We start from the raw sequence: 19,059 nt of genomic DNA on the forward strand, positions 1-19,059 counted from the left end.
CGCGATCATCAGCGCCCGTACAAAGTCCCAGTTTTGACACAGTCCAATTTTTTACACAGTCCAATCTAGCCACTATCACTAAACATGATGATGATGTTGAAATGATGAGAACAACACAAACATCCAGTCCCCAGGCATAGAAAATTCCCAACCCGTCCGAAAATCGAACGTGGGACGCTGTGAGCCAGAGGCAGTAACTAGAGCACGAGATGCGGACGACATCCGAACTGATCCCACACATGTTTTATAGAGGACAGAGCTGCGGATATTGCTGGCCACAGCAGTAGCTCAGTATCATGTAGACAGTTGGCAGAGACTCGTGCCATGTGTGAAAGAGCAATGTCCCAATGAAAACTGGTACCACGCTACTGTCGCTTGAGAGGTAACATATACTGGCGCGAGAGATCCATGAAGTACCGTTGTGCCGTCAGAGTTCCCTCAGTCACTACCAACCGTGACCTGAAGCTATACCCGATGGCTTACCACCCCACAGCGCCAGGAGTACCACCATTGTGTATTTCCAAACTATTGGAAAATTGGGAGCCCTCCCCAAACTGCCGTCATTCTCGTTGATGATGGGCATCTGGGGTAGTGAAGAACTGAGATTCGTAGCTGAAAATACAATGCCGCGTCTTTAATAAGAAGTCCTGGTCACAGCACAACTTTAAACACAGCCATTTGTTTTGTGATGCTACCAACAGCCTACGCTTATGGCAAATAATTCTCTAGTTCCGTCGCCACTAGGCTCCAATCAGCGGTTAGGAATGGCAGAGTGTATTGCAGGGAGTTCATTACTTGTTCTCGGATGGCAGTCATACATGTTAATGGATTACAGTGTCCTTGGTGCACCGTGTGGCGATCCTCCCTGTTGGTGGTCAGATGTGGCCGGTCAGAACCTTTACAAGGGGTATGCCTGCCCTAAAGTTCCCATTAAGTCCTACATCAATCCATTATCACGTTTGAATGCTCCACAGCTCTGGGTGATAGACGATTCGATCACAGTGATCAGTCAGCATATAACACTGTTCAAGCCCCATATACTCCCTACTGGGTGTGGTAACGAAACAACGAAAACACTCATGCACTCTGGTGACCATTCTATTCGAGCGTGTATACGTGTTCGAAGAAACATTGACATCCGATTTTTTTTTTTTTTGTTGTCATGCCCTTTCGGTTAAAACGGGTATAACACAAGCCCGAGTCCCAAGTATTGGCGTAAGCGACGTTGGGACCATGCTCCCCGGTGTCGCGGTGTTGGTTCCTCTCAAAGTCAGGACACACTTCTTGTGTCTAGCAGCCCGTATTTAAGTACATGTTAGGTACCAAGCAACACAACTGTAAGCAAGTTACTTTCTCAGGCACAGTTCGGTAACCAGTTTACGGTTCATGCCTGGCGATGCACAGCAAAGCTCGTAGAGTAATTAAATGCTCAGAGCTATTGATCACCATCAACTGCATGAATTTATGAACACGCCAAACGTTCATTGGCTTCCCATCCAAGAGTTCCATTTTAGCTTTATACAGGATGTCCCAAGAGGAATGGTCACTATTCAAGGATGAGGCAGGAACGACCGTTCGAGGCAAAAAGTCTACTAAACATGGGCTCTAAAATCCATATCATAAGACCTACGATCATTTGTTCATTTTCATTACTGTGAAACACTTCCACTCAAGAAGTGCTCAAGCGTATAAGGAATGCATTATGGAGCCCACGTTTACTAGACGATTTTTGTTTGTTTCAGATCATACTATGTACTCACAAAATATGGAGAAAAAAGTCCTGGCAGTAGGAGATTTATTCCACAGAATCGAAGATGAACAAGTACTTCATAGTTCATAAGGTATGCATTTTGGAGCTCATCTTTACTATACTTCTGTGCTTCCAATGATGGTTCCTATTATATCCCTGAATACTGGCCGTCCCTCCCGGGATGTCTTGTTTCTTTAGCGTGATCAGCATGAAGTTAAGCAAACCAGCTCTTTGCATTTAGAATGATCTTATGAAAGTCAGTTTACACCTATTATGTAAAGAGGAGCAGTGAATTGGTAAAACGAGTCTTTTCGGCAACGACTAATATTAATGAAATATCCACAGGCATTCCACCACTTACTGTTGTCATATCTTCCCCCCCCCCCCCCCCCTCACGTGTCATATTTTATACACGATCCAGTCACATTAATGCGACTACCGCATAAGTCCGACGTCAGAGTGCTATAACCACTCACAGACAGCAAATAGCAGTACTAGCATCTAGGATATATAAATCGTGTCTGGGGTAGGTGGAAAACGCGGAAACGGAGCGATTTATCTCACGTGACCATTGGTATTCGAGTCGAGGGTGGAAGCATCTTCGAAACGACTAAGAATGTAAACTAAAATTACAATGAAATCCAGACTTTTAGCTGCTTACAGGCGTTGATAAATATCAACGTGGAAAGTTGAGTATAGTGGGTAGGGGAACCACAAATGCAGTGCGTGTACAGTAAGTTGGGAACGTGGGTCTCACGGGGAGCGTGCCAGAGATAGTCCCTGCAATCGCACTATCCTCTGTGGCGTCGGTGGCTCAGACGGATAGAGCGTCTGACAAGTAAGCAGGAGAACCTGGGTTCGAGTCCTGGTCAGGGCACACATTTTCAACCGCCTCTGTTGATATTTATCAACGCCTGTAAGTCTGGATTTCATTTGGAATCCATTCTTCGAGAGCCGCAAGATCACCAATGGTATCTGTTCTTTTGGACACGTCCGAAAGAACAGGCACCATCTTCATATAGATTAGACATACCGGCAAATGACCTTCAGTGCGAATGCACTCACATTGCCCGAATTCTTATGGGAATCGGTAGGTTGACTGCCACGAGTAATGAGTATAGTGGGCAGCGGCACTACAAACGCAGTGTGTAGACAATAACTTGGAGATGTAGGTCTCACAGGGAGCGTGCCAGAGATAAGTCCCTGCAGTCGCACTACCCAATGTGTCCTCGGCGGCTCAGACGGATAGAGAGTCTCGCATGTAAAGTAGAAGATCCCGGGTTCGAGTCCCGGTCCGTGCATACATTTTCAACTGTACCCGTTGTTACAGCATCCATTCTGACTGCTGTTCATCGCCGACAAAGACCAGTACCGCAAATGTATATCCACTGAGTGGTGACAGGTGACCTTTTCAGATGAATTACGTTTTATGCTCCTGAGCTGTGAAACGTCTGAAAGAAAATACCCTGCAACAATCGTCGGTAGGGTCCAGGCCGGAGGAGGGAGCGTTAAGGTCCGTAGGACATGTTTTCGTGGCATTCCTTCTGTGATCTCGTCATTAAGGAAGGCATGGGGTTCATGTCCACCCCAACATGTTTCTTCGCTAGACGATGGTATCTACCAACAGGACACTGAAATGCATCACACAGCTCGCACTGTGGGTGCGTGGTTCGAAGAGCACCAGGATGAGTTTACCACACTCGCCTGGCCATCAGACACCTCCGATCTAAATCAAGTCGAGACTCTGTGTGTCCACTGCGATCGGGCTGTTAGCGCCATGAATCCTCTACCGAGAAATGTAGCGCAGCGGTCACGTCACAGGAGTTCGCATGGCTCCACATCCCTGTCAGTACTTTCTGGAACGCCACTGAATGTCTTCCTGCATGTCTTGCAACGCAGTGATTATCCAGGCTTTTGACAGGTGGTCATATTTACGTCACTGCACAGCATAGAATCACCTCAGTGCTCATGTTATTGTGTTGTCTAGCGTATTCCAAGTGAATATGGAATGATTTCTTTAAAACCAGAGGCGCCGATTTTGTGCCTTGCCTGATTATAGTCTGATTCCTTCCCTATCGAATGGAAACACTTTTCCACTGTGTCGTATGCGTGTCGGTATGACTACTGGTGTGGGACGTTATGTTTCTACAAAATGGGAATGTTATTTTAGATGATCAGGAGTTAACTCGTCATAAGAATTCCGTAAGACCAAACATTAGTTTTGCTAGTCAACGGACACTGAGAAAGATTCGTGAGAGTCCAAATAACTGCCAGGAATGCAACCAGGTGACGTCGTCGACAACCGCCGGTATTTCGACAGGAGCACACACTGTCATTTTCCAGCCTTGAAAATGACAGGGTTCACTTGTCGAAATATCGGCGGTTTTCGACGCTGTCACTCGGTTGCATTCCCGTACGTTATTTGAACATTGTATACACCAGGAGAAATGCAGGTCTCATTGATGAAGATGTTTTTGCAAGACGAGACCAGCCACAATAAGGTCTTAATCCCTTTACTAACAATGGCAGCTGTAATAATGTTCTGTTACTTGCGTAAGTAGTAGAAAGCGTGTAAAAGTTACTTTAGTTTCCCCTTCTGCCTCTAACAGACAAGGCATGTCGATCTGTTGTGGCCTCATTTCCATGTTGTAACTTGCCATCCTGTGTCTCACTTTCTCTTGAGTTTGTCTTTGGATTTCTAGTTTCTTCCATTCGTTCCAGATGTTCCTTCCACTTTTATTAACGTCCTTCTACTTCGTGATTCACTGCAAAACGTTCAGCTCTTGTTTAATGTTTTCATCAGCAGTCCCTTCCAGCTAACTTCAGCCTTTGACTACTTATAATAATCTCATTTCAGGCTACTGAACACGCCTGGAATCTTTCTTCATAACACCGGATTCACTGCCGTATATCAGAACAGGTGCAGCCTAAATCTTATAAAATTTCATTTTTATCTCTCACTGGTGTATCCATACGTATGGCTGTAAAACTCAAATCGGGTGCTTGTATATTGTTCTCATGTTCTGTCCCGATGGTACTTATAAACATGCAAAAATATCCATTTACCTACCCGCAGCCTGAAAAAATTCTTACACGACATACAAAAGACTATTTACTGCTAGTTTAGATACATAGTCATTAATATTGATTGAAATGTGAAGATCCCGAATGTGTACCAACGGCGATTTGTAATTTCTTATTGTGCTAACAGTAGGATTTTTATTGTATATTACCTCAATGTACCTTGTGTTAGATTTTCGTCTTGTTTACTTGTTTCAGTGTACTGTGAGTGTAAAATTTGTTTTATGTGGGAATCTGTTCTCTGTTGAGCCTATGTAACTTTATACAAGGGTACGAATTAAACTAATCTATGCCCTGAGTTATCAAACCAAATTGTATTGTAACATTTACAGTGTTGAGATGGTTGTATCGGCGCGTTCCGGGAGTCAATAAATTAAAAATCAGTGTCTCTTTTTGTATTTTTTAATGTCCTGCTTGTCAGTCCATATATATCCTTAGCTTCGCTAAAAGTAATGTAGCTCCGTACGTGACTGAAGTGCTGAACTTGATCCAAAATCTGATCTTCCCTCTGGGTGTAACCCAAAGAATGGCGTTGTCTTCGTTTTATTTACTTCTGTTTTAAAATCGCTATCGTCTCCAGTTAAGTATAAAAGACGTATCGTTTGTTTAGATGCTCTCCGGCACTTGCCATGAATACAATGTCATCAGTCTATGGCAATATTGCATATAGTTATTCTTGTCTACATAGATCATTTCTGGTGGTTTTTCTTCCATTTTCGGAAGGCAATGTCAGTGTTCATATTTTAAAAAATAGGCAATAAACTACACCCTTCGCACTTGATACACCTTGTACTTTCAGTAAGCGAATAACACCACTGATTAATAACTAAGTTAAGAGGAGACAAAAGTAAATTTCATTCGCTAACAATAGACGTCACCTTCACATTCTGAAAACTGATTACAACTAATTGTTACTGCAGGAAATTGACTTTCGTCGCTTATTAGTTATTAGTCAGCGGTTATTACCCTCTTATCAAAGTTTACGAAATAAAAAATGCATAATTTAACGTCTATTTTTTAAATATATATATTAAGGTGCCATCCGTAAATGGAAAAAAAGAACACCAGAAAGGATCTATACAGGCAAGAATAAGAGGTCATAAGGTTCCAAAAATTTGAGTGCTCTCATTCATGTAACAGGCTTTGTTAACTGGGTAAGAACTTATAATAAGAACAGAAATGCTCAACTTCGGCTCAAGAAATAGTTGCATTAACAGCCTGTACGAAATGTCGAGAGATTCGAAGATTCGAACAACATTCTATACCTAAACACACCACATTAGGCAAAAAAATCATCAGGTAACGAATTAAGGGCTTCAGACAGGAATGTCTTAAGTGAGATGACCACATATACAGGGTGTTTCAAAAATGACCGGTATATTTGAAACGGCAATAAAAACTAAACGATCAGCGATAGAAATACACCGTTTGTTGCAATATGCTTGGGACAACAGTACATTTTCAGGCGGACAGACTTTCGAAATTACAGTAGTTACAATTTTCAACAACAGATGGCGCTGCAAGTGATGTGAAAGATATAGAAGACAACGCAGTCTGTGGGTGCGCCATTCTGTACGTCGTCTTTCTGCTGTAAGCGTGTGCTGTTCACAACGTGCAAGTGTGCTGTAGACAACATGGTTTATTCCTTAGAACAGAGGATTTTTCTGGTGCTGGAATTCCACCGCCTAGAACACAGTGTTGTTGCAACAAGACGAAGTTTTCAACGGAGGTTTAATGTAACCAAAGGACCGTAAAGCGATACAATAAAGGATCTGTTTGAAAAATTTCAACGGACTTGGTACGTGACGGATGAACGTGCTGGAAAGGTAGGGCGACCGCGTACGGCAACCACAGAGGGCAACGCGCAGCTAGTGCAGCAGGTGATCCAACAGCGGCCTCGGGTTTCCGTTCGCCGTGTTGCAGCTGCGGTCCAAATGACGCCAACGTCCACGTATCGTCTCATGCGCCAGAGTTTACACCTCTATCCATACAAAATTCAAACGCGGCAACCCCTCAGCGCCGCTACCATTGCTGCACGAGAGACATTCGCTAACGATATAGTGCACAGGATTGATGACGGCGATATGCATGTGGGCAGCATTTGGTTTACTGACGAAGCTTATTTTTACCTGGACGGCTTCGTCAAGAAACAGAACTGGCGCATATGGGGAACCGAAAAGCCCCATGTTGCAGTCCCATCGTCCCTGCATCCTCAAAAAGTACTGGTCTGGGCCGACATTTCTTCCAAAGGAATCATTGGCCCATTTTTCAGATCCGAAACGATTACCGCATCACGCTATCTGGACATTCTTCGTGAATTTGTGGCGGTACAAACTGCCTTAGACGACACTGCGAACACCTCGTGGTTTATGCAAGATGGTGCCCGGCCACACCGCACGGTCGACGTCTTTAATTTCCTGAATGAATATTTCGATGATCGTGTGATTGCTTTGGGCTATCCGAAACATACAGGAGGCGGCGTGGATTGGCCTCCCTATTCGCCAGACATGAACCCCTGTGACTTCTTTCTGTGGGGACACTTGAAAGACCAGGTGTACCGCCAGAATCCAGAAACAATTGAACAGCTGAAGCAGTACATCTCATCTGCATGTGAAGCCATTCCGCCAGACACGTTGTCAAAGGTTTCGGGTAATTTCATTCAGAGACTACGCCATATTATTGCTACGCATGGTGGATATGTGGAAAATATCGTACTATAGAGTTTCCCAGACCGCAGCGCCATCTATTGTTGAAAATTGTAACTACTGTAATTTCGAAAGTTTGTCTGCCTGAAAATGTACTGTTGTCCCAAGCATATTGCAACAAACGGTGTATTTCTATCGCTGCTCGTTTAGTTTTTATTGCCGTTTCAAATATACCGGTCATTTTTGAAACACCCTGTACATAACAGCGGGGAAGTAAGGTACCAGACTGAGATTCTTTAAAATAAGGAACTATTCACCTATGCAATTTTTCTCTTAAAACAACTCTCATCTAGCCTACTCTTGAGTATTATTCGTTAGCCGGTGTATATAAAAATGGATGTAAGGGCTGAAACTGAAAGCATTTTTCAAACATACGTGAGTCTCCATGAAAACATCTAGTGTCCGTCAGACGTTTAAGGAAATGCCCAACAAACTCCCATATTAGATTTAGTTCGCTCTGGAAAAACTAAGCGGTTCCATTACAAGACGAGACAAGAGACATATTGCTTCGTCGCACATCGTCTTGCATAGTAATTATGCCGACAAAAGCAGATAATACTAACTTGATTCGCAGCAGTCGTTCCGTTTACCATCTGTAAAAGGAATTTGAAGAAATAGACAGTGGTGCGCTATGCACCACTCGGTTGCTTGCAGAGAATAGATGTGCATGTGGTAATGGATAAACCACTGTGGATAAATATTAATCAGTTAGAAGTTGGTGATATAAGAAACCACCTGTCTCCAGTTGTCCCTTAGTGAGAAATTACACTTTCTGAGGAATTGAATGGAGGCATCTCTGAAACTTTCTTTGTAAACGTCCTTTCACACTTTCTTTAAGATGTATCCCTTACAATTCGTATGCTTCTCAGGTTCCAACATAAGACGTCGCATTGGTTTATAGCTTAAACGACGGTGTACTGTTCGTGTTGCCACTCTATAAAAAACGTCCGCAGCTCGTGGTCTAGTGGCTAGCGTTGCGGCCTTTAGATCACGGGGTCCCGCGTTCGATTCCCGACAGCGTTGTGGATTTTCTCTGCCCGGGGACTGGGTGCTTGTGTTGTCCTCGTCTTTTCATCATCGTCATTGGTGGCAGTAACTAGATTGTATTGTGTACAAATTGGACTGTGTCAAAATTGGGACTTCGTACGGGACCTGATGACCACGCAGTTGAGCGCCCCAGAAACCAATCACCATCATCACTCTACGAGGACAGTTTCAGTCTCATGATTCCCATTATTTTCTGGCTTTGAAGTCATACATGTATAGTAGCGAGATTGTGATTATTACAGCCTCTTACCTGTGTTCATATGACAATATTCTTGGATATTAAAGAGAGAGCAACAGCACGCGACGTATCACTACAGACATCTTGATAGCCTGCTGGTTGAGCACTAACCTCAAAGAAACATACAGTAAAAAGGAACATTATGATTTAATTTTAGGTCGATGACAATGTCATTAGAGCCGGCCGCGGTGGCCGAGCGGTTCTAGGCGCTTCAGTCCGGAACCGCGCGACTGCTACGGTCGCAGGTTCGAATCCTGCTTCGGGCATGGATGTGTGTGATGTCCTTAGGTTAGTTAGGTTTAAGTAGTTCTAAGTTCTAGGGGACTGATGACCTCAGATGTTAAGTCCCATTGTGCTCAGAGCCATTTTAACAATGTCATTAGAGACGAAGCACTTGCTCGGAGAGGACAAGAGTAGAGAAGTAAATCGGCTATGTATGTCCCTTTTCAGACGAATGACCGAATTATTCGCCTTCTCGTTTTTGGGAAGTCACGTGAAGGCTGAGTTTGAATGGCTGGTCGGAGAACTGAAACCCGATCCTTGCGGCAGCAAGTCCAGTGTATTATTACTGGCCCACCTCAATAACGTTTTATACAGTGAAGCGATAAAACTCATGAGATACCTGCTAATATCGTCTCGGGCGTCATTTCGCCCGGCATAGTGCAGCAGCTCGACATGGCGTGGAATCAACAAGTCGTTGGATGTCCCCTGCAGAAATATTGAACCATGCTGCATTGCAGCCGTCCATAACTGCGAAATTGTTGCCGGTGCAGGATTTTGTGCACGAACTAACTTCCTCATTACGTCCCATAAATATTCTATGGGAGTCATGTCGAGCGATCTGGGCTGCCAAATCATTCGTTCTATTTGTCCAGAATGTTCATCAAACCAATCGCCAACAACTGTAGCCCGGTGATGCGGTGTATTGTCATCCATACAAATTCCATCGTTGTTTGGGACCATAAAATCCGCGAATGGCTGCAAATCCTCTCCAAGTAGCCGAACACAACTATTTCCAGTCAATGGTAAGTTCAGCTGGACCTGAGGACGCAGTCCATTCTATGTAAAAACTGCCCACATCATTGCGTAGCCACCATCAGCTAGAACTGTGCCTTGTTGACAACTTGGGTCCATGGCTGCATGGGTTCAGTGCCACGTTCGAATCCTACCATCAGAAATCGGGACTCGTATGACCAGGCCACGGTTTTCTAGCTTCTTGGGTGCAACCGATATGACCACGACTGCAGGAGAGGCTCTGCTGGTGACGTCGTGCTATTAGCAAAGGCACTCGGTTCGGTCGTCCACTGCCATAGCCCATTAACGCCCGCCCAATTTCGCCGCCTGTCCAAACGGATACGATCATCGTACGTCCCACATTGATTTCTGCGGCTATGTCACGCAGTGTTGCTTGTGTGTTAGCACAGACAAACTCTGTGCAAAATCACAGCTCTCATTCATTAAGTAAAGGCCGTCGGCCACTGTGTTGTCCGTGGTGAAAGGTAATGCCTGAAATTTGGTGTTCTCGGCACACTCTTGACACTGTGGCTCTCAGAATATTGAATTCCCTAACGATTTCCGAAATGGAATGCTCCGTGCGTCTAGCTCCAACTACTATTCCTAGTTCAAAGTCTGTTAATTCCCATCTTGCGGCCACAAGGACGTCGGACACCTTTTCATACGAATCACCTGCGTATAAAACTCCGCCAGTGCACTGACCTTTTATACCTTGTGTACGCGATACTACCGCCATCTATATATGTGCATATCGCTATCCCATGAATTTTGTCACCTGAGTGTATAGTAACTGCTTGTAGGCTGGAAGTAGTGATCGGAAGGGCGGCGGTCACTTACTAGTTTGCCCAGATTGTGATTGGTCTTGCGTTGCGTCTAGTTCTGCTAGCATGCATAATAGTCCTTAACTGCTGACTTGTCTGCTGAAAATACCAAATGTGACGCTAAGGAAAACAGCGATGAGATGTTTGTTTATATCGCACAAGAGAATGACGGCAAATGAGCATAACAACTGCAGTATGCGTGTTCATGGAATAATCCGTGGAGGATAGGCGTCTTTAATGACTGCTAGTTAGACTGGAAAACGATGGCTCGTGGCCAAAAATATCGCCCCAATGAGACACTGCGGAAATGACTTAAATTTAGCCCAGAGTATTGAATGGTTAGAGAACGTATATTGCTAAACCTCTCATCCAACTTCACGCAATAGCATTTGTTAATGTATACGGATGAAAATGAGATGAGGGAAAAAAATGGTTCAAATGGCTCTGAGCACTATGGGAATTAACATCTGTGGTCATCAGTCCCCTAGAACTTAGAACTATCCAAACCTAACTAACCTAAGCACATCACACACATCCATGCCCGAGGCAGGATTCTAACCTTCGACCGCAGCAGCAGCGCGACTCCAGACTAAAGCACCTAGAACCGCTCTGCCACATCGGCCGGGGAGGAACAAGAGATTTTTGGCCACTCAAGAGTGTTTCATTTACACTGCTGATCAGAAATAAGCACACTCTCCCTCATGTCGGAAATGTTCATGCATGAGAGAGGATAAAAGATGTTGCTTCACTCAATGTTGTTTTAGTATTGCAACCGAGTGACTGATGACGCCCCAATGAGACACTGCGGAAATGACTTAAATTTATCCCAGAGCATTGAATGGTTAGAGAACGTATATTGGTAAACCTCTCATCCAACTTCACGCAATAACATTTGTTAATGTATACCGATGAAAATGAGATGAGGAAAAAAAATGGTTCAAATGGCTCTGAGCACTATGGGAATTAACATCTGTGGTCATCAGTCCCCTAGAACTTAGAACTATCCAAACATAACTAACCTAAGTACATCACACACATCCATGCCCGAGGCAGGATTCTAACCTTCGACCGCAGCAGCAGCGCGACTCCAGACTAAAGCACCTAGAACCGCTCTGCCACATCGGCCGGGGAGGAACAAGAGATTTTTGGCCACTCAAGAGTGTTTCATTTACACTGCTGATCAGAAATAAGCACTCTCTCCCTCATGTCGGAAATGTTCATACATAAGAGAGGATAAAACATGTTGCTTCACTCAATGTTGTTTCAGTATTGCAACCGAGTGACTGATGACGCCGTAAGTGGGAGGGCGTTTTGAATTTAATCCTAGAAGGGAAAGCTTCAACAATAAGTTTCTATTTGTCCCTTTTGCTCTGGAGGTTAAAATCGATGTTGCTGTAATCGACTAAATGACTGTAGGATAACAAATTGCTACCAGACTAAAAACCTCTTGCTTTCTGAATGACTTAATATTGTCATTTTTCAAAGACAACGTACTTTAATTTCCTCCGACTTCATACATAGTCGTATCTTAGACACTCAGCAACATCTTTTTAGAGGGAAATCTTCAGCACTTGAAATATCCTTATTGGTAGGAATACTGCTGTCATCCATTTAATCATCAATTGTACCACAATAATAAAAATTCGTCGAGGGAAAATACATATTTTTATAATATTAATGAAATTGAAAATAGAAACTACTCATACTCCACCTTTGTCTTTCGCACTTCCATTTTGCGACATCTCTTCAAAGACTGTCTGTCTTTTACAGATCGTTGACGACGAGAGACAGGTTCTGCTTCTACGACTGCAGATACTGAAGCACGACTAAAATTTGAAGGATTCATCAGCGTTACTGGTGGTTTATGAAGGTAAGTCCATAAGTAAGGATACATAATGGCCGCAAAACAAACTACCATCTCTTTCACAACCGTAACTCGTCGGATGCAAACTTATCTCAATATCGGTTTCATGCAGGTAGGCCATCAGTTTGGGAACCATTCACAAACTGAAGAAAGGCAATGATATCGTATATGGCCCATGGCAGTATAAAATATTTCACGTATGAGACCTGTAATGTCTTGTTGTTACCGTGTTCTCAAGGATACGAATTATTCCGACGGTAAATTTGTTTGATCCCTCCCTTTTTATCGCTGCATAATTTTTGGATCTTAGCGTCCTTTTGAAATATTAGATCTGCTGAAGACGATGTTAATTTTACTCTCTGTGCACACTATTCCTAATAAACTAATAAATCTTATACACTTAAGTGAAATACATGTATTTATTGAGTAATTAATGGCTCCAAACTGAATGACTCCACACGCAAATACTAATAAACAATATCTAATTAATCAAACAGAAATGTAGCTAGAATTTGAGTTTCTTGTTACCCTTTAAATAGCGTCATTGTAAAGAGTTAAGCTTCTCTTAAACATTCAAAAAATATTTCTGTACTTAAGGAATCGCAAGAGATTATTATTTTACGTATACACATCAATATACTTTTCTTAACACTCTCACATAAATAATTGTTTTAACATCCTCTATGTTCCGTAGACCTTAACCTATTGGTCCTCTTAGAGCCACTATCATAGCCAGCGACCGTCCAGTAATATCAGAGCCAACAGCATGTGCATTCTATTGTTTATTCTGTACAAACATTTATGAAAAATTACTTTATACAACGTATTACACTGAATTAGTTACAACTGAAACTTGCTGGCAGATTAAAACTGTGTGCCAAACCGAGACTCGAACTCGGGACCTTTGCCTTTCGCGAGCAAGTGCTCTACCAATTGAGCTACCCAAGTGAAAATCTCGTTCTGGAAACATCCCCCAGGCTGTGGCTAAGCCATGTCTTCGCAATATCCTTTCTTTCAGGAGTGCTAGTTCTGCAAGATTCGCAGGAGAGCTTCTGTAAAGTTTGGAAGGTAGGAGACGAGGTACTGCCAGAAGTAAAGCTGTGAGGACAGGGCGTGAGTCGTGCTTGGGTAGCTCAGATGGTAGAGCACTTGCCCGCGAAAGGCAAAGGTTCCGAGTTCGAGTCTCGGTCCGGCACACAGTTTTAATCTGCCAGGAAGTTTCATATCGGCGCACACTCCGCTGCAGAGTGAAAATGTCATTCTAGTTACCAACTAGTTCCCGTAACATGTTATTCGACATGATTGGTCCCTGTCATATGGCTAGTCGTCTACATTATCATTTTTTTAACTTCAGAATTAAATTCAGTTATCAGCGACTCTCTGCAGTTTCTTTTGATAATAAGGACATTTTGATAGAAGTACTCAGGAATGAGCTGTATTTGGAAAACGAGGTGACTCATTACTCGAGGAACATTTTGCCCTATCATTATCGAATTTTCTTTGCAGACTATCGAATCTGTCGGCAGTACTCCATAGAACATGACACACAAATAATTCATTACCATAAGATCGTTGCAGAAGCTACTGTTGACCGTAGTTCACTTCTTTCAATAACATGAACTTAAATCCATAGAAAAGCTCTTAATTTTTGTGAAAAGTGTTCTGTCAAGACTAGGATTACGATAATTATTTGATGATCGAGGCAAATACTTATCAGGTAGTTAATGTGCTTTGATTTCAATAAAACTCTTCTGGGTTTATGCCATATGTGACAGAGTTATCGATATTGTAGGCGGGCTTCATCAATGCCAGACACACAGATGGACGTGTTATAAAAGCGTAAGCTTCCGCGAACAAACTCCACTTCAGAAAATCCTTCTATTCAAATCGTTTCACAATATGACAGACATTATTGCCCACGCAGAACAAGTATGGAAATTCTGTACCTCTGGAAAGTCAACAGCTTAGCTATACTTATTACTTCAGCTCCGACTTCTGGACGTTAACTGTAGCCCACAAATCTCAGACACCTTTGAATATGTTATGTTCCACCACGCCAGGACCCTACTACAATCGCCCTTCAGTGAATGCCAGATATCGATCTTACAGATTACTCTAGGATATTCTTGTAGTATTTAACGAGGAACGTTTCCGGATATCGTTATAGTTGCGACAGCCAAAGATATTATTTTGTGGCAGCTTCAATACTACCTATACACAGGCAGCATCTAGTGTGTTTACATGTTATTTGTTCGATTAAACGCAGTTTTGGAGCATTAGTGTAGTGTACTACAAGTTCCCAGATGTACTCATCATTTCTGAGGCTCTCATCATGGGGCAGACCATCACGAAAGGCGTTAGTTAGCATGTCGCTCATATATTCGTTAAATACTAAAAAATTCAAGATATTATTGAAAAAGGAAAGATGCCAATAGTATCCGATATTGCAGCGTCACTGGCAAATGCCTGGAAACTGGTACATCGTATACATACATAGGGGTAATATTACGAAGCTTTATGAAGAGAAAAAAGATGTTAAATCAGTGGAGAATGATAATGGGAGACATGGATTTGTTCGGAGGTTTGAGGCAAAATCCAATGCAACTGTTGAGAAGCACACATAGAAAGGGATACTAGGAAGTATACTCCAGTATTAAGTGCCCTAATCAAGTGGCTGTGACATCAGACGTCGAAGAAACACAGAGACGCATAGCTCTGATCGTACGCGCATTTCATGTAAATGCGTGGCAGACTTGATTGGAGAACTTAAATGGCGATCATTGGAAGAATAGCGACGATGTTCTCTGGCCGATCCGATGAGTAAATTTAGAGGAACTGTATTCTACAGAGATAGTGCTATAATTCTACGGCTTTTACTGTAAGCCTCGTGTAGGGATCAGGGGAATGTAATATACACTCCTGGAAATTGAAATAAGAACACCGCGAATTCATTGTCCCAGGAAGGGGAAACTTTATTGACACATTCCTGGGGTCAGATACATCACATGATCACACTGACAGAACCACAGGCACATAGACACAGGCAACAGAGCATGCACAATGTCGGCACTAGTACAGTGTATATCCACCTTTCGCAGCAATGCAGGCTGCTATCTCCCATGGAGACGATCGTAGAGATGCTGGATGTAGTCCTGTGGAACGGCTTGCCATGCCATTTCCACCTGGCGCCTCAGTTGGACCAGCGTTCGTGCTGGACGTGCAGACCGCGTGAGACGACGCTTCATCCAGTCCCAAACATGCTCAATGGGGGACAGATCCGGAGATCTTGCTGGCCAGGGTAGTTGACGTACACCTTCTAGAGCACGTTGGGTGGCACGGGATACATGCGGACGTGCATTGTCCTGTTGGAACACCAAGTTCCCTTGCCGGTCTAGGAATGGTAGAACGATGGGTTCGATGACGGTTTGGATGTACCGTGCACTATTCAGTGTCCCCTCGACGATCACCAGTGGTGTACGGCCAGTGTAGGAGATCGCTCCCCACACCATGATGCCGGGTGTTGGCCCTGTGTGCCTCGGTCGTATGCAGTCCTGATTGTGGCGCTCACCTGCACGGCGCCAAACACGCATACGACCATCATTGGCACCAAGGCAGAAGCGACTCTCATCGCTGAAGACGACACGTCTCCATTAGTCCCTCCAGTCACGCCTGTCGCGACACCACTGGAGGCGGGCTGCACGATGTTGGGGCGTGAGCGGAAGACGGCCTAACGGTGTGCGGGACCGTAGCCCAGCTTCATGGAGACGGTTGCGAATGGTCCTCGCCGATACCCCAGGAGCAACAGTGTCCCTAATTTGCTGGGAAGTGGCGGTGCGGTCCCCTACGGCACTGCGTAGGATCCTACGGTCTTGGCGTGCATCCGTGCGTCGCTGCGGTCCGGTCCCAGGTCGACGGGCACGTGCACCTTCCGCCGACCACTGGCGACAACATCGATGTACTGTGGAGACCTCACGCCCCACGTGTTGAGCAATTCGGCGGTACGTCCACCCGGCCTCCCGCATGCCCACTATACGCCCTCGCTCAAAGTCCGTCAACTGCACATACGGTTCACGTCCATGCTGTCGCGGCATGCTACCAGTGTTAAAGACTGCGATGGAGCTCCGTATGCCACGGCAAACTGGCTGACACTGACGGCGGCGATGCACAAATGCTGCGCAGCTAGCGCCATTCGACGGCCAACACCGCGGTTCCTGGTGTGTCCGCTGTGCCGTGCGTGTGATCATTGCTTGTACAGCCCTCTTGCAGTGTCCGGAGCAAGTATGGTGGGTCTGACACACCGGTGTCAATGTGTTCTTTTTTCCATTTCCAGGAGTGTACATTAGAGTGTTTTCGGAAGCAAGTATACAGTCTGTTTACCACTACCTTTCATAAATGGAACAGGGCAGATAACGGATTATATTCATACTGTGGACCCTATACTATGCATTGTGCGATAGTTTACAAAGAATACACATGTATATATATGCAGAAGTAAATTGACGGGTGTCCATGTGGGCACTTGAGGCACTATTTTTATTTATGTGAAGTGATTATGTCACTTTGACCGCCTGGCCATGGAATCAGTCAATTCAGTAACATGAAGAGCAGACTTCGAAGTGATCGCTTGAGCCGGAAACCAATGTTAGTATCTTCGCACCAACGTGAGAAAGATCCCCAGAGTGCACATTGTTCAGATACTATTTACCGGAAACCCAGACTGGGTGAATGCAGACGTGCGCGAGACAATGTCAGCGATCATTCCTCTCCTTTTTTTCGTTGTAGGGCCATCCATTGTTTTGGAGGTAATGTGAAGTGTTAGAGGCAGGCTTGATTATAAAGGGGCGCTTTATTAACATTTATTTGTAGTTTTTTATTTTTTTTACGAAATACATTTGTGTGCGTTCCACCACTTGATCACACGTAATGTGATGTGTAGATTGTTACACTTGATATTCCTGGTGATCCAGACCTCAAGGACAGACTTTCAAATGTTTTTCAGGCTACCGTCTGAGTGTTTTGGTATAAGGGACTCACTGTCGCCGGTGACTCATATCAGAGTAATAATTTGATTATGATTGTTTGGGTTTGTTAACGCAGTCACATCTGTTTCTCTGAAAATACTTTCAGAATAGTGAAGAATCCTGTAATATGCAATAACCGAAACTTACAAAGCACAGACCAGAGCAATGCATGAACTCTCAGACTAGGACGACCAACATTTGAACATGGTTTTAAGGGAAATTACTAATAACTGATAACAAATTTAAGGAAGGTTTAAAGGAGCTTTGGTAGCAATAAATTTCAACCGCAGAATTACGTCGAATTATCTTGGAGCGGGTTACAATGGAGATGCAAGTATAAATATAATCGCATATTTTGCTTACTTTTACTTTTTGTCACATGGTATCAAAATTTGGGTAGCTCCAGAAACTAAAAGAAAAGAAAGATTTTAGAGTGAAAAAGCCTGTAATGAGATTCATTTGCGATCTGAGTTCAGAAGTGAATATTATATTCAAGCGCTCTAAATATCTTATGTTTTCTGCCATCTTCCACACTTAGGACAATCCTATAATTTTAGGGTCCATGGAAAGAAATTCTTGGGTCATCTAAAGAAAGCAATTTATTCGTTCATCACATAAATACACAAAAATGATCACAATATAAACAGTTTTTCACATGTATATTTTGTGTACCTACAAGTACTTATTTAAAGAAGTTGCCAGACTCTGCAATTTTATTTATTCCTGTTAATCTTTTTCAAAAAAGTCTTTGCAATTATTATCAAAATTGATTTCAGTCATAAACTCTGAATTAATCAGTTCGAGGTTGCTGCTAATATTTCTCTGAACAGTCAACTTATGTTCGTAAAGAAAAATAACTCTTTCGAAGAGTTGCGAAATATTGCTGTGTTTTGGGAGTCCATTGAGAAACAACGTAACGATCATATTTAAACATGAACGTCCCTGTATGTAATCCTTTTTCGTGAGTCCTTGGTACTTCCGTGTGTTATTTGTACCACAGCTGCTGACTGGTACGAGGCTAGCGCTCCCGTGAGTTTCCAGTCCTGGCCGAGAAACAAGTAAACAACCCCTTCTCAGGGTCCCTCGAGACATTTAAGGTACGTCATTCCTTCCACGTTCCTCATATTATTTTGATCAAAACAGTGTTCTTTCCGTAGAAGCGAGAACACAAAGTAGGCTGTCGACAGTAGTAGCGACTATTATACGAAAAGTTTTGGATACGTGTAATTCATGAATCTTGAACTGTCGATAGTACTTCGCAGAATTAATATTTACGGCAGTTATCACTGACGAAATATACGGGAGAAACAGGTTGTCAAGAAGGGAGATGGGAGGATTTAAAACATATTGCTACTATACGGGAGATCCCGGGAAAAACGGTAGATTTAGTCACCCTACGGAACGTAATGTGATGCGGTTGCCATCAATGAGGGAACAGCTCTGCGTAGTGTCGTTGTGCCGCTCTTCCACTGCGTTCGGTGAACCCGTACACGAACTGTATATCGGTCAATTCTTCAT

The 19,059-nt window shown here is 43.5% G+C and overlaps 1 protein-coding gene across 2 annotated transcripts in view; it reads left to right on the forward strand.

The window, feature by feature from the left end:
• Positions 1-19,059, forward strand: part of LOC126259634 (UDP-glucosyltransferase 2-like) — a 796,919-nt gene that overhangs the window by 258,612 nt on the left and 519,248 nt on the right. Inside the window, exons 2-3 of one of the 2 annotated variants that reach the window (XM_049956559.1) lie at positions 1,743-1,841; positions 12,427-12,526. In XM_049956559.1, coding sequence (XP_049812516.1) covers positions 12,521-12,526 — 6 coding nt within the window. In that variant the 5' untranslated portion in view covers positions 1,743-1,841; positions 12,427-12,520. The remainder of the gene's footprint in view (positions 1-1,742; positions 1,842-12,426; positions 12,527-19,059) is intronic. The other variant, XM_049956558.1, reaches the window with a different exon arrangement.

This window comes from Schistocerca nitens, chromosome 5, assembly GCF_023898315.1.
Source record: "Schistocerca nitens isolate TAMUIC-IGC-003100 chromosome 5, iqSchNite1.1, whole genome shotgun sequence".
Classification (NCBI taxonomy): domain Eukaryota; kingdom Metazoa; phylum Arthropoda; class Insecta; order Orthoptera; family Acrididae; genus Schistocerca; species Schistocerca nitens.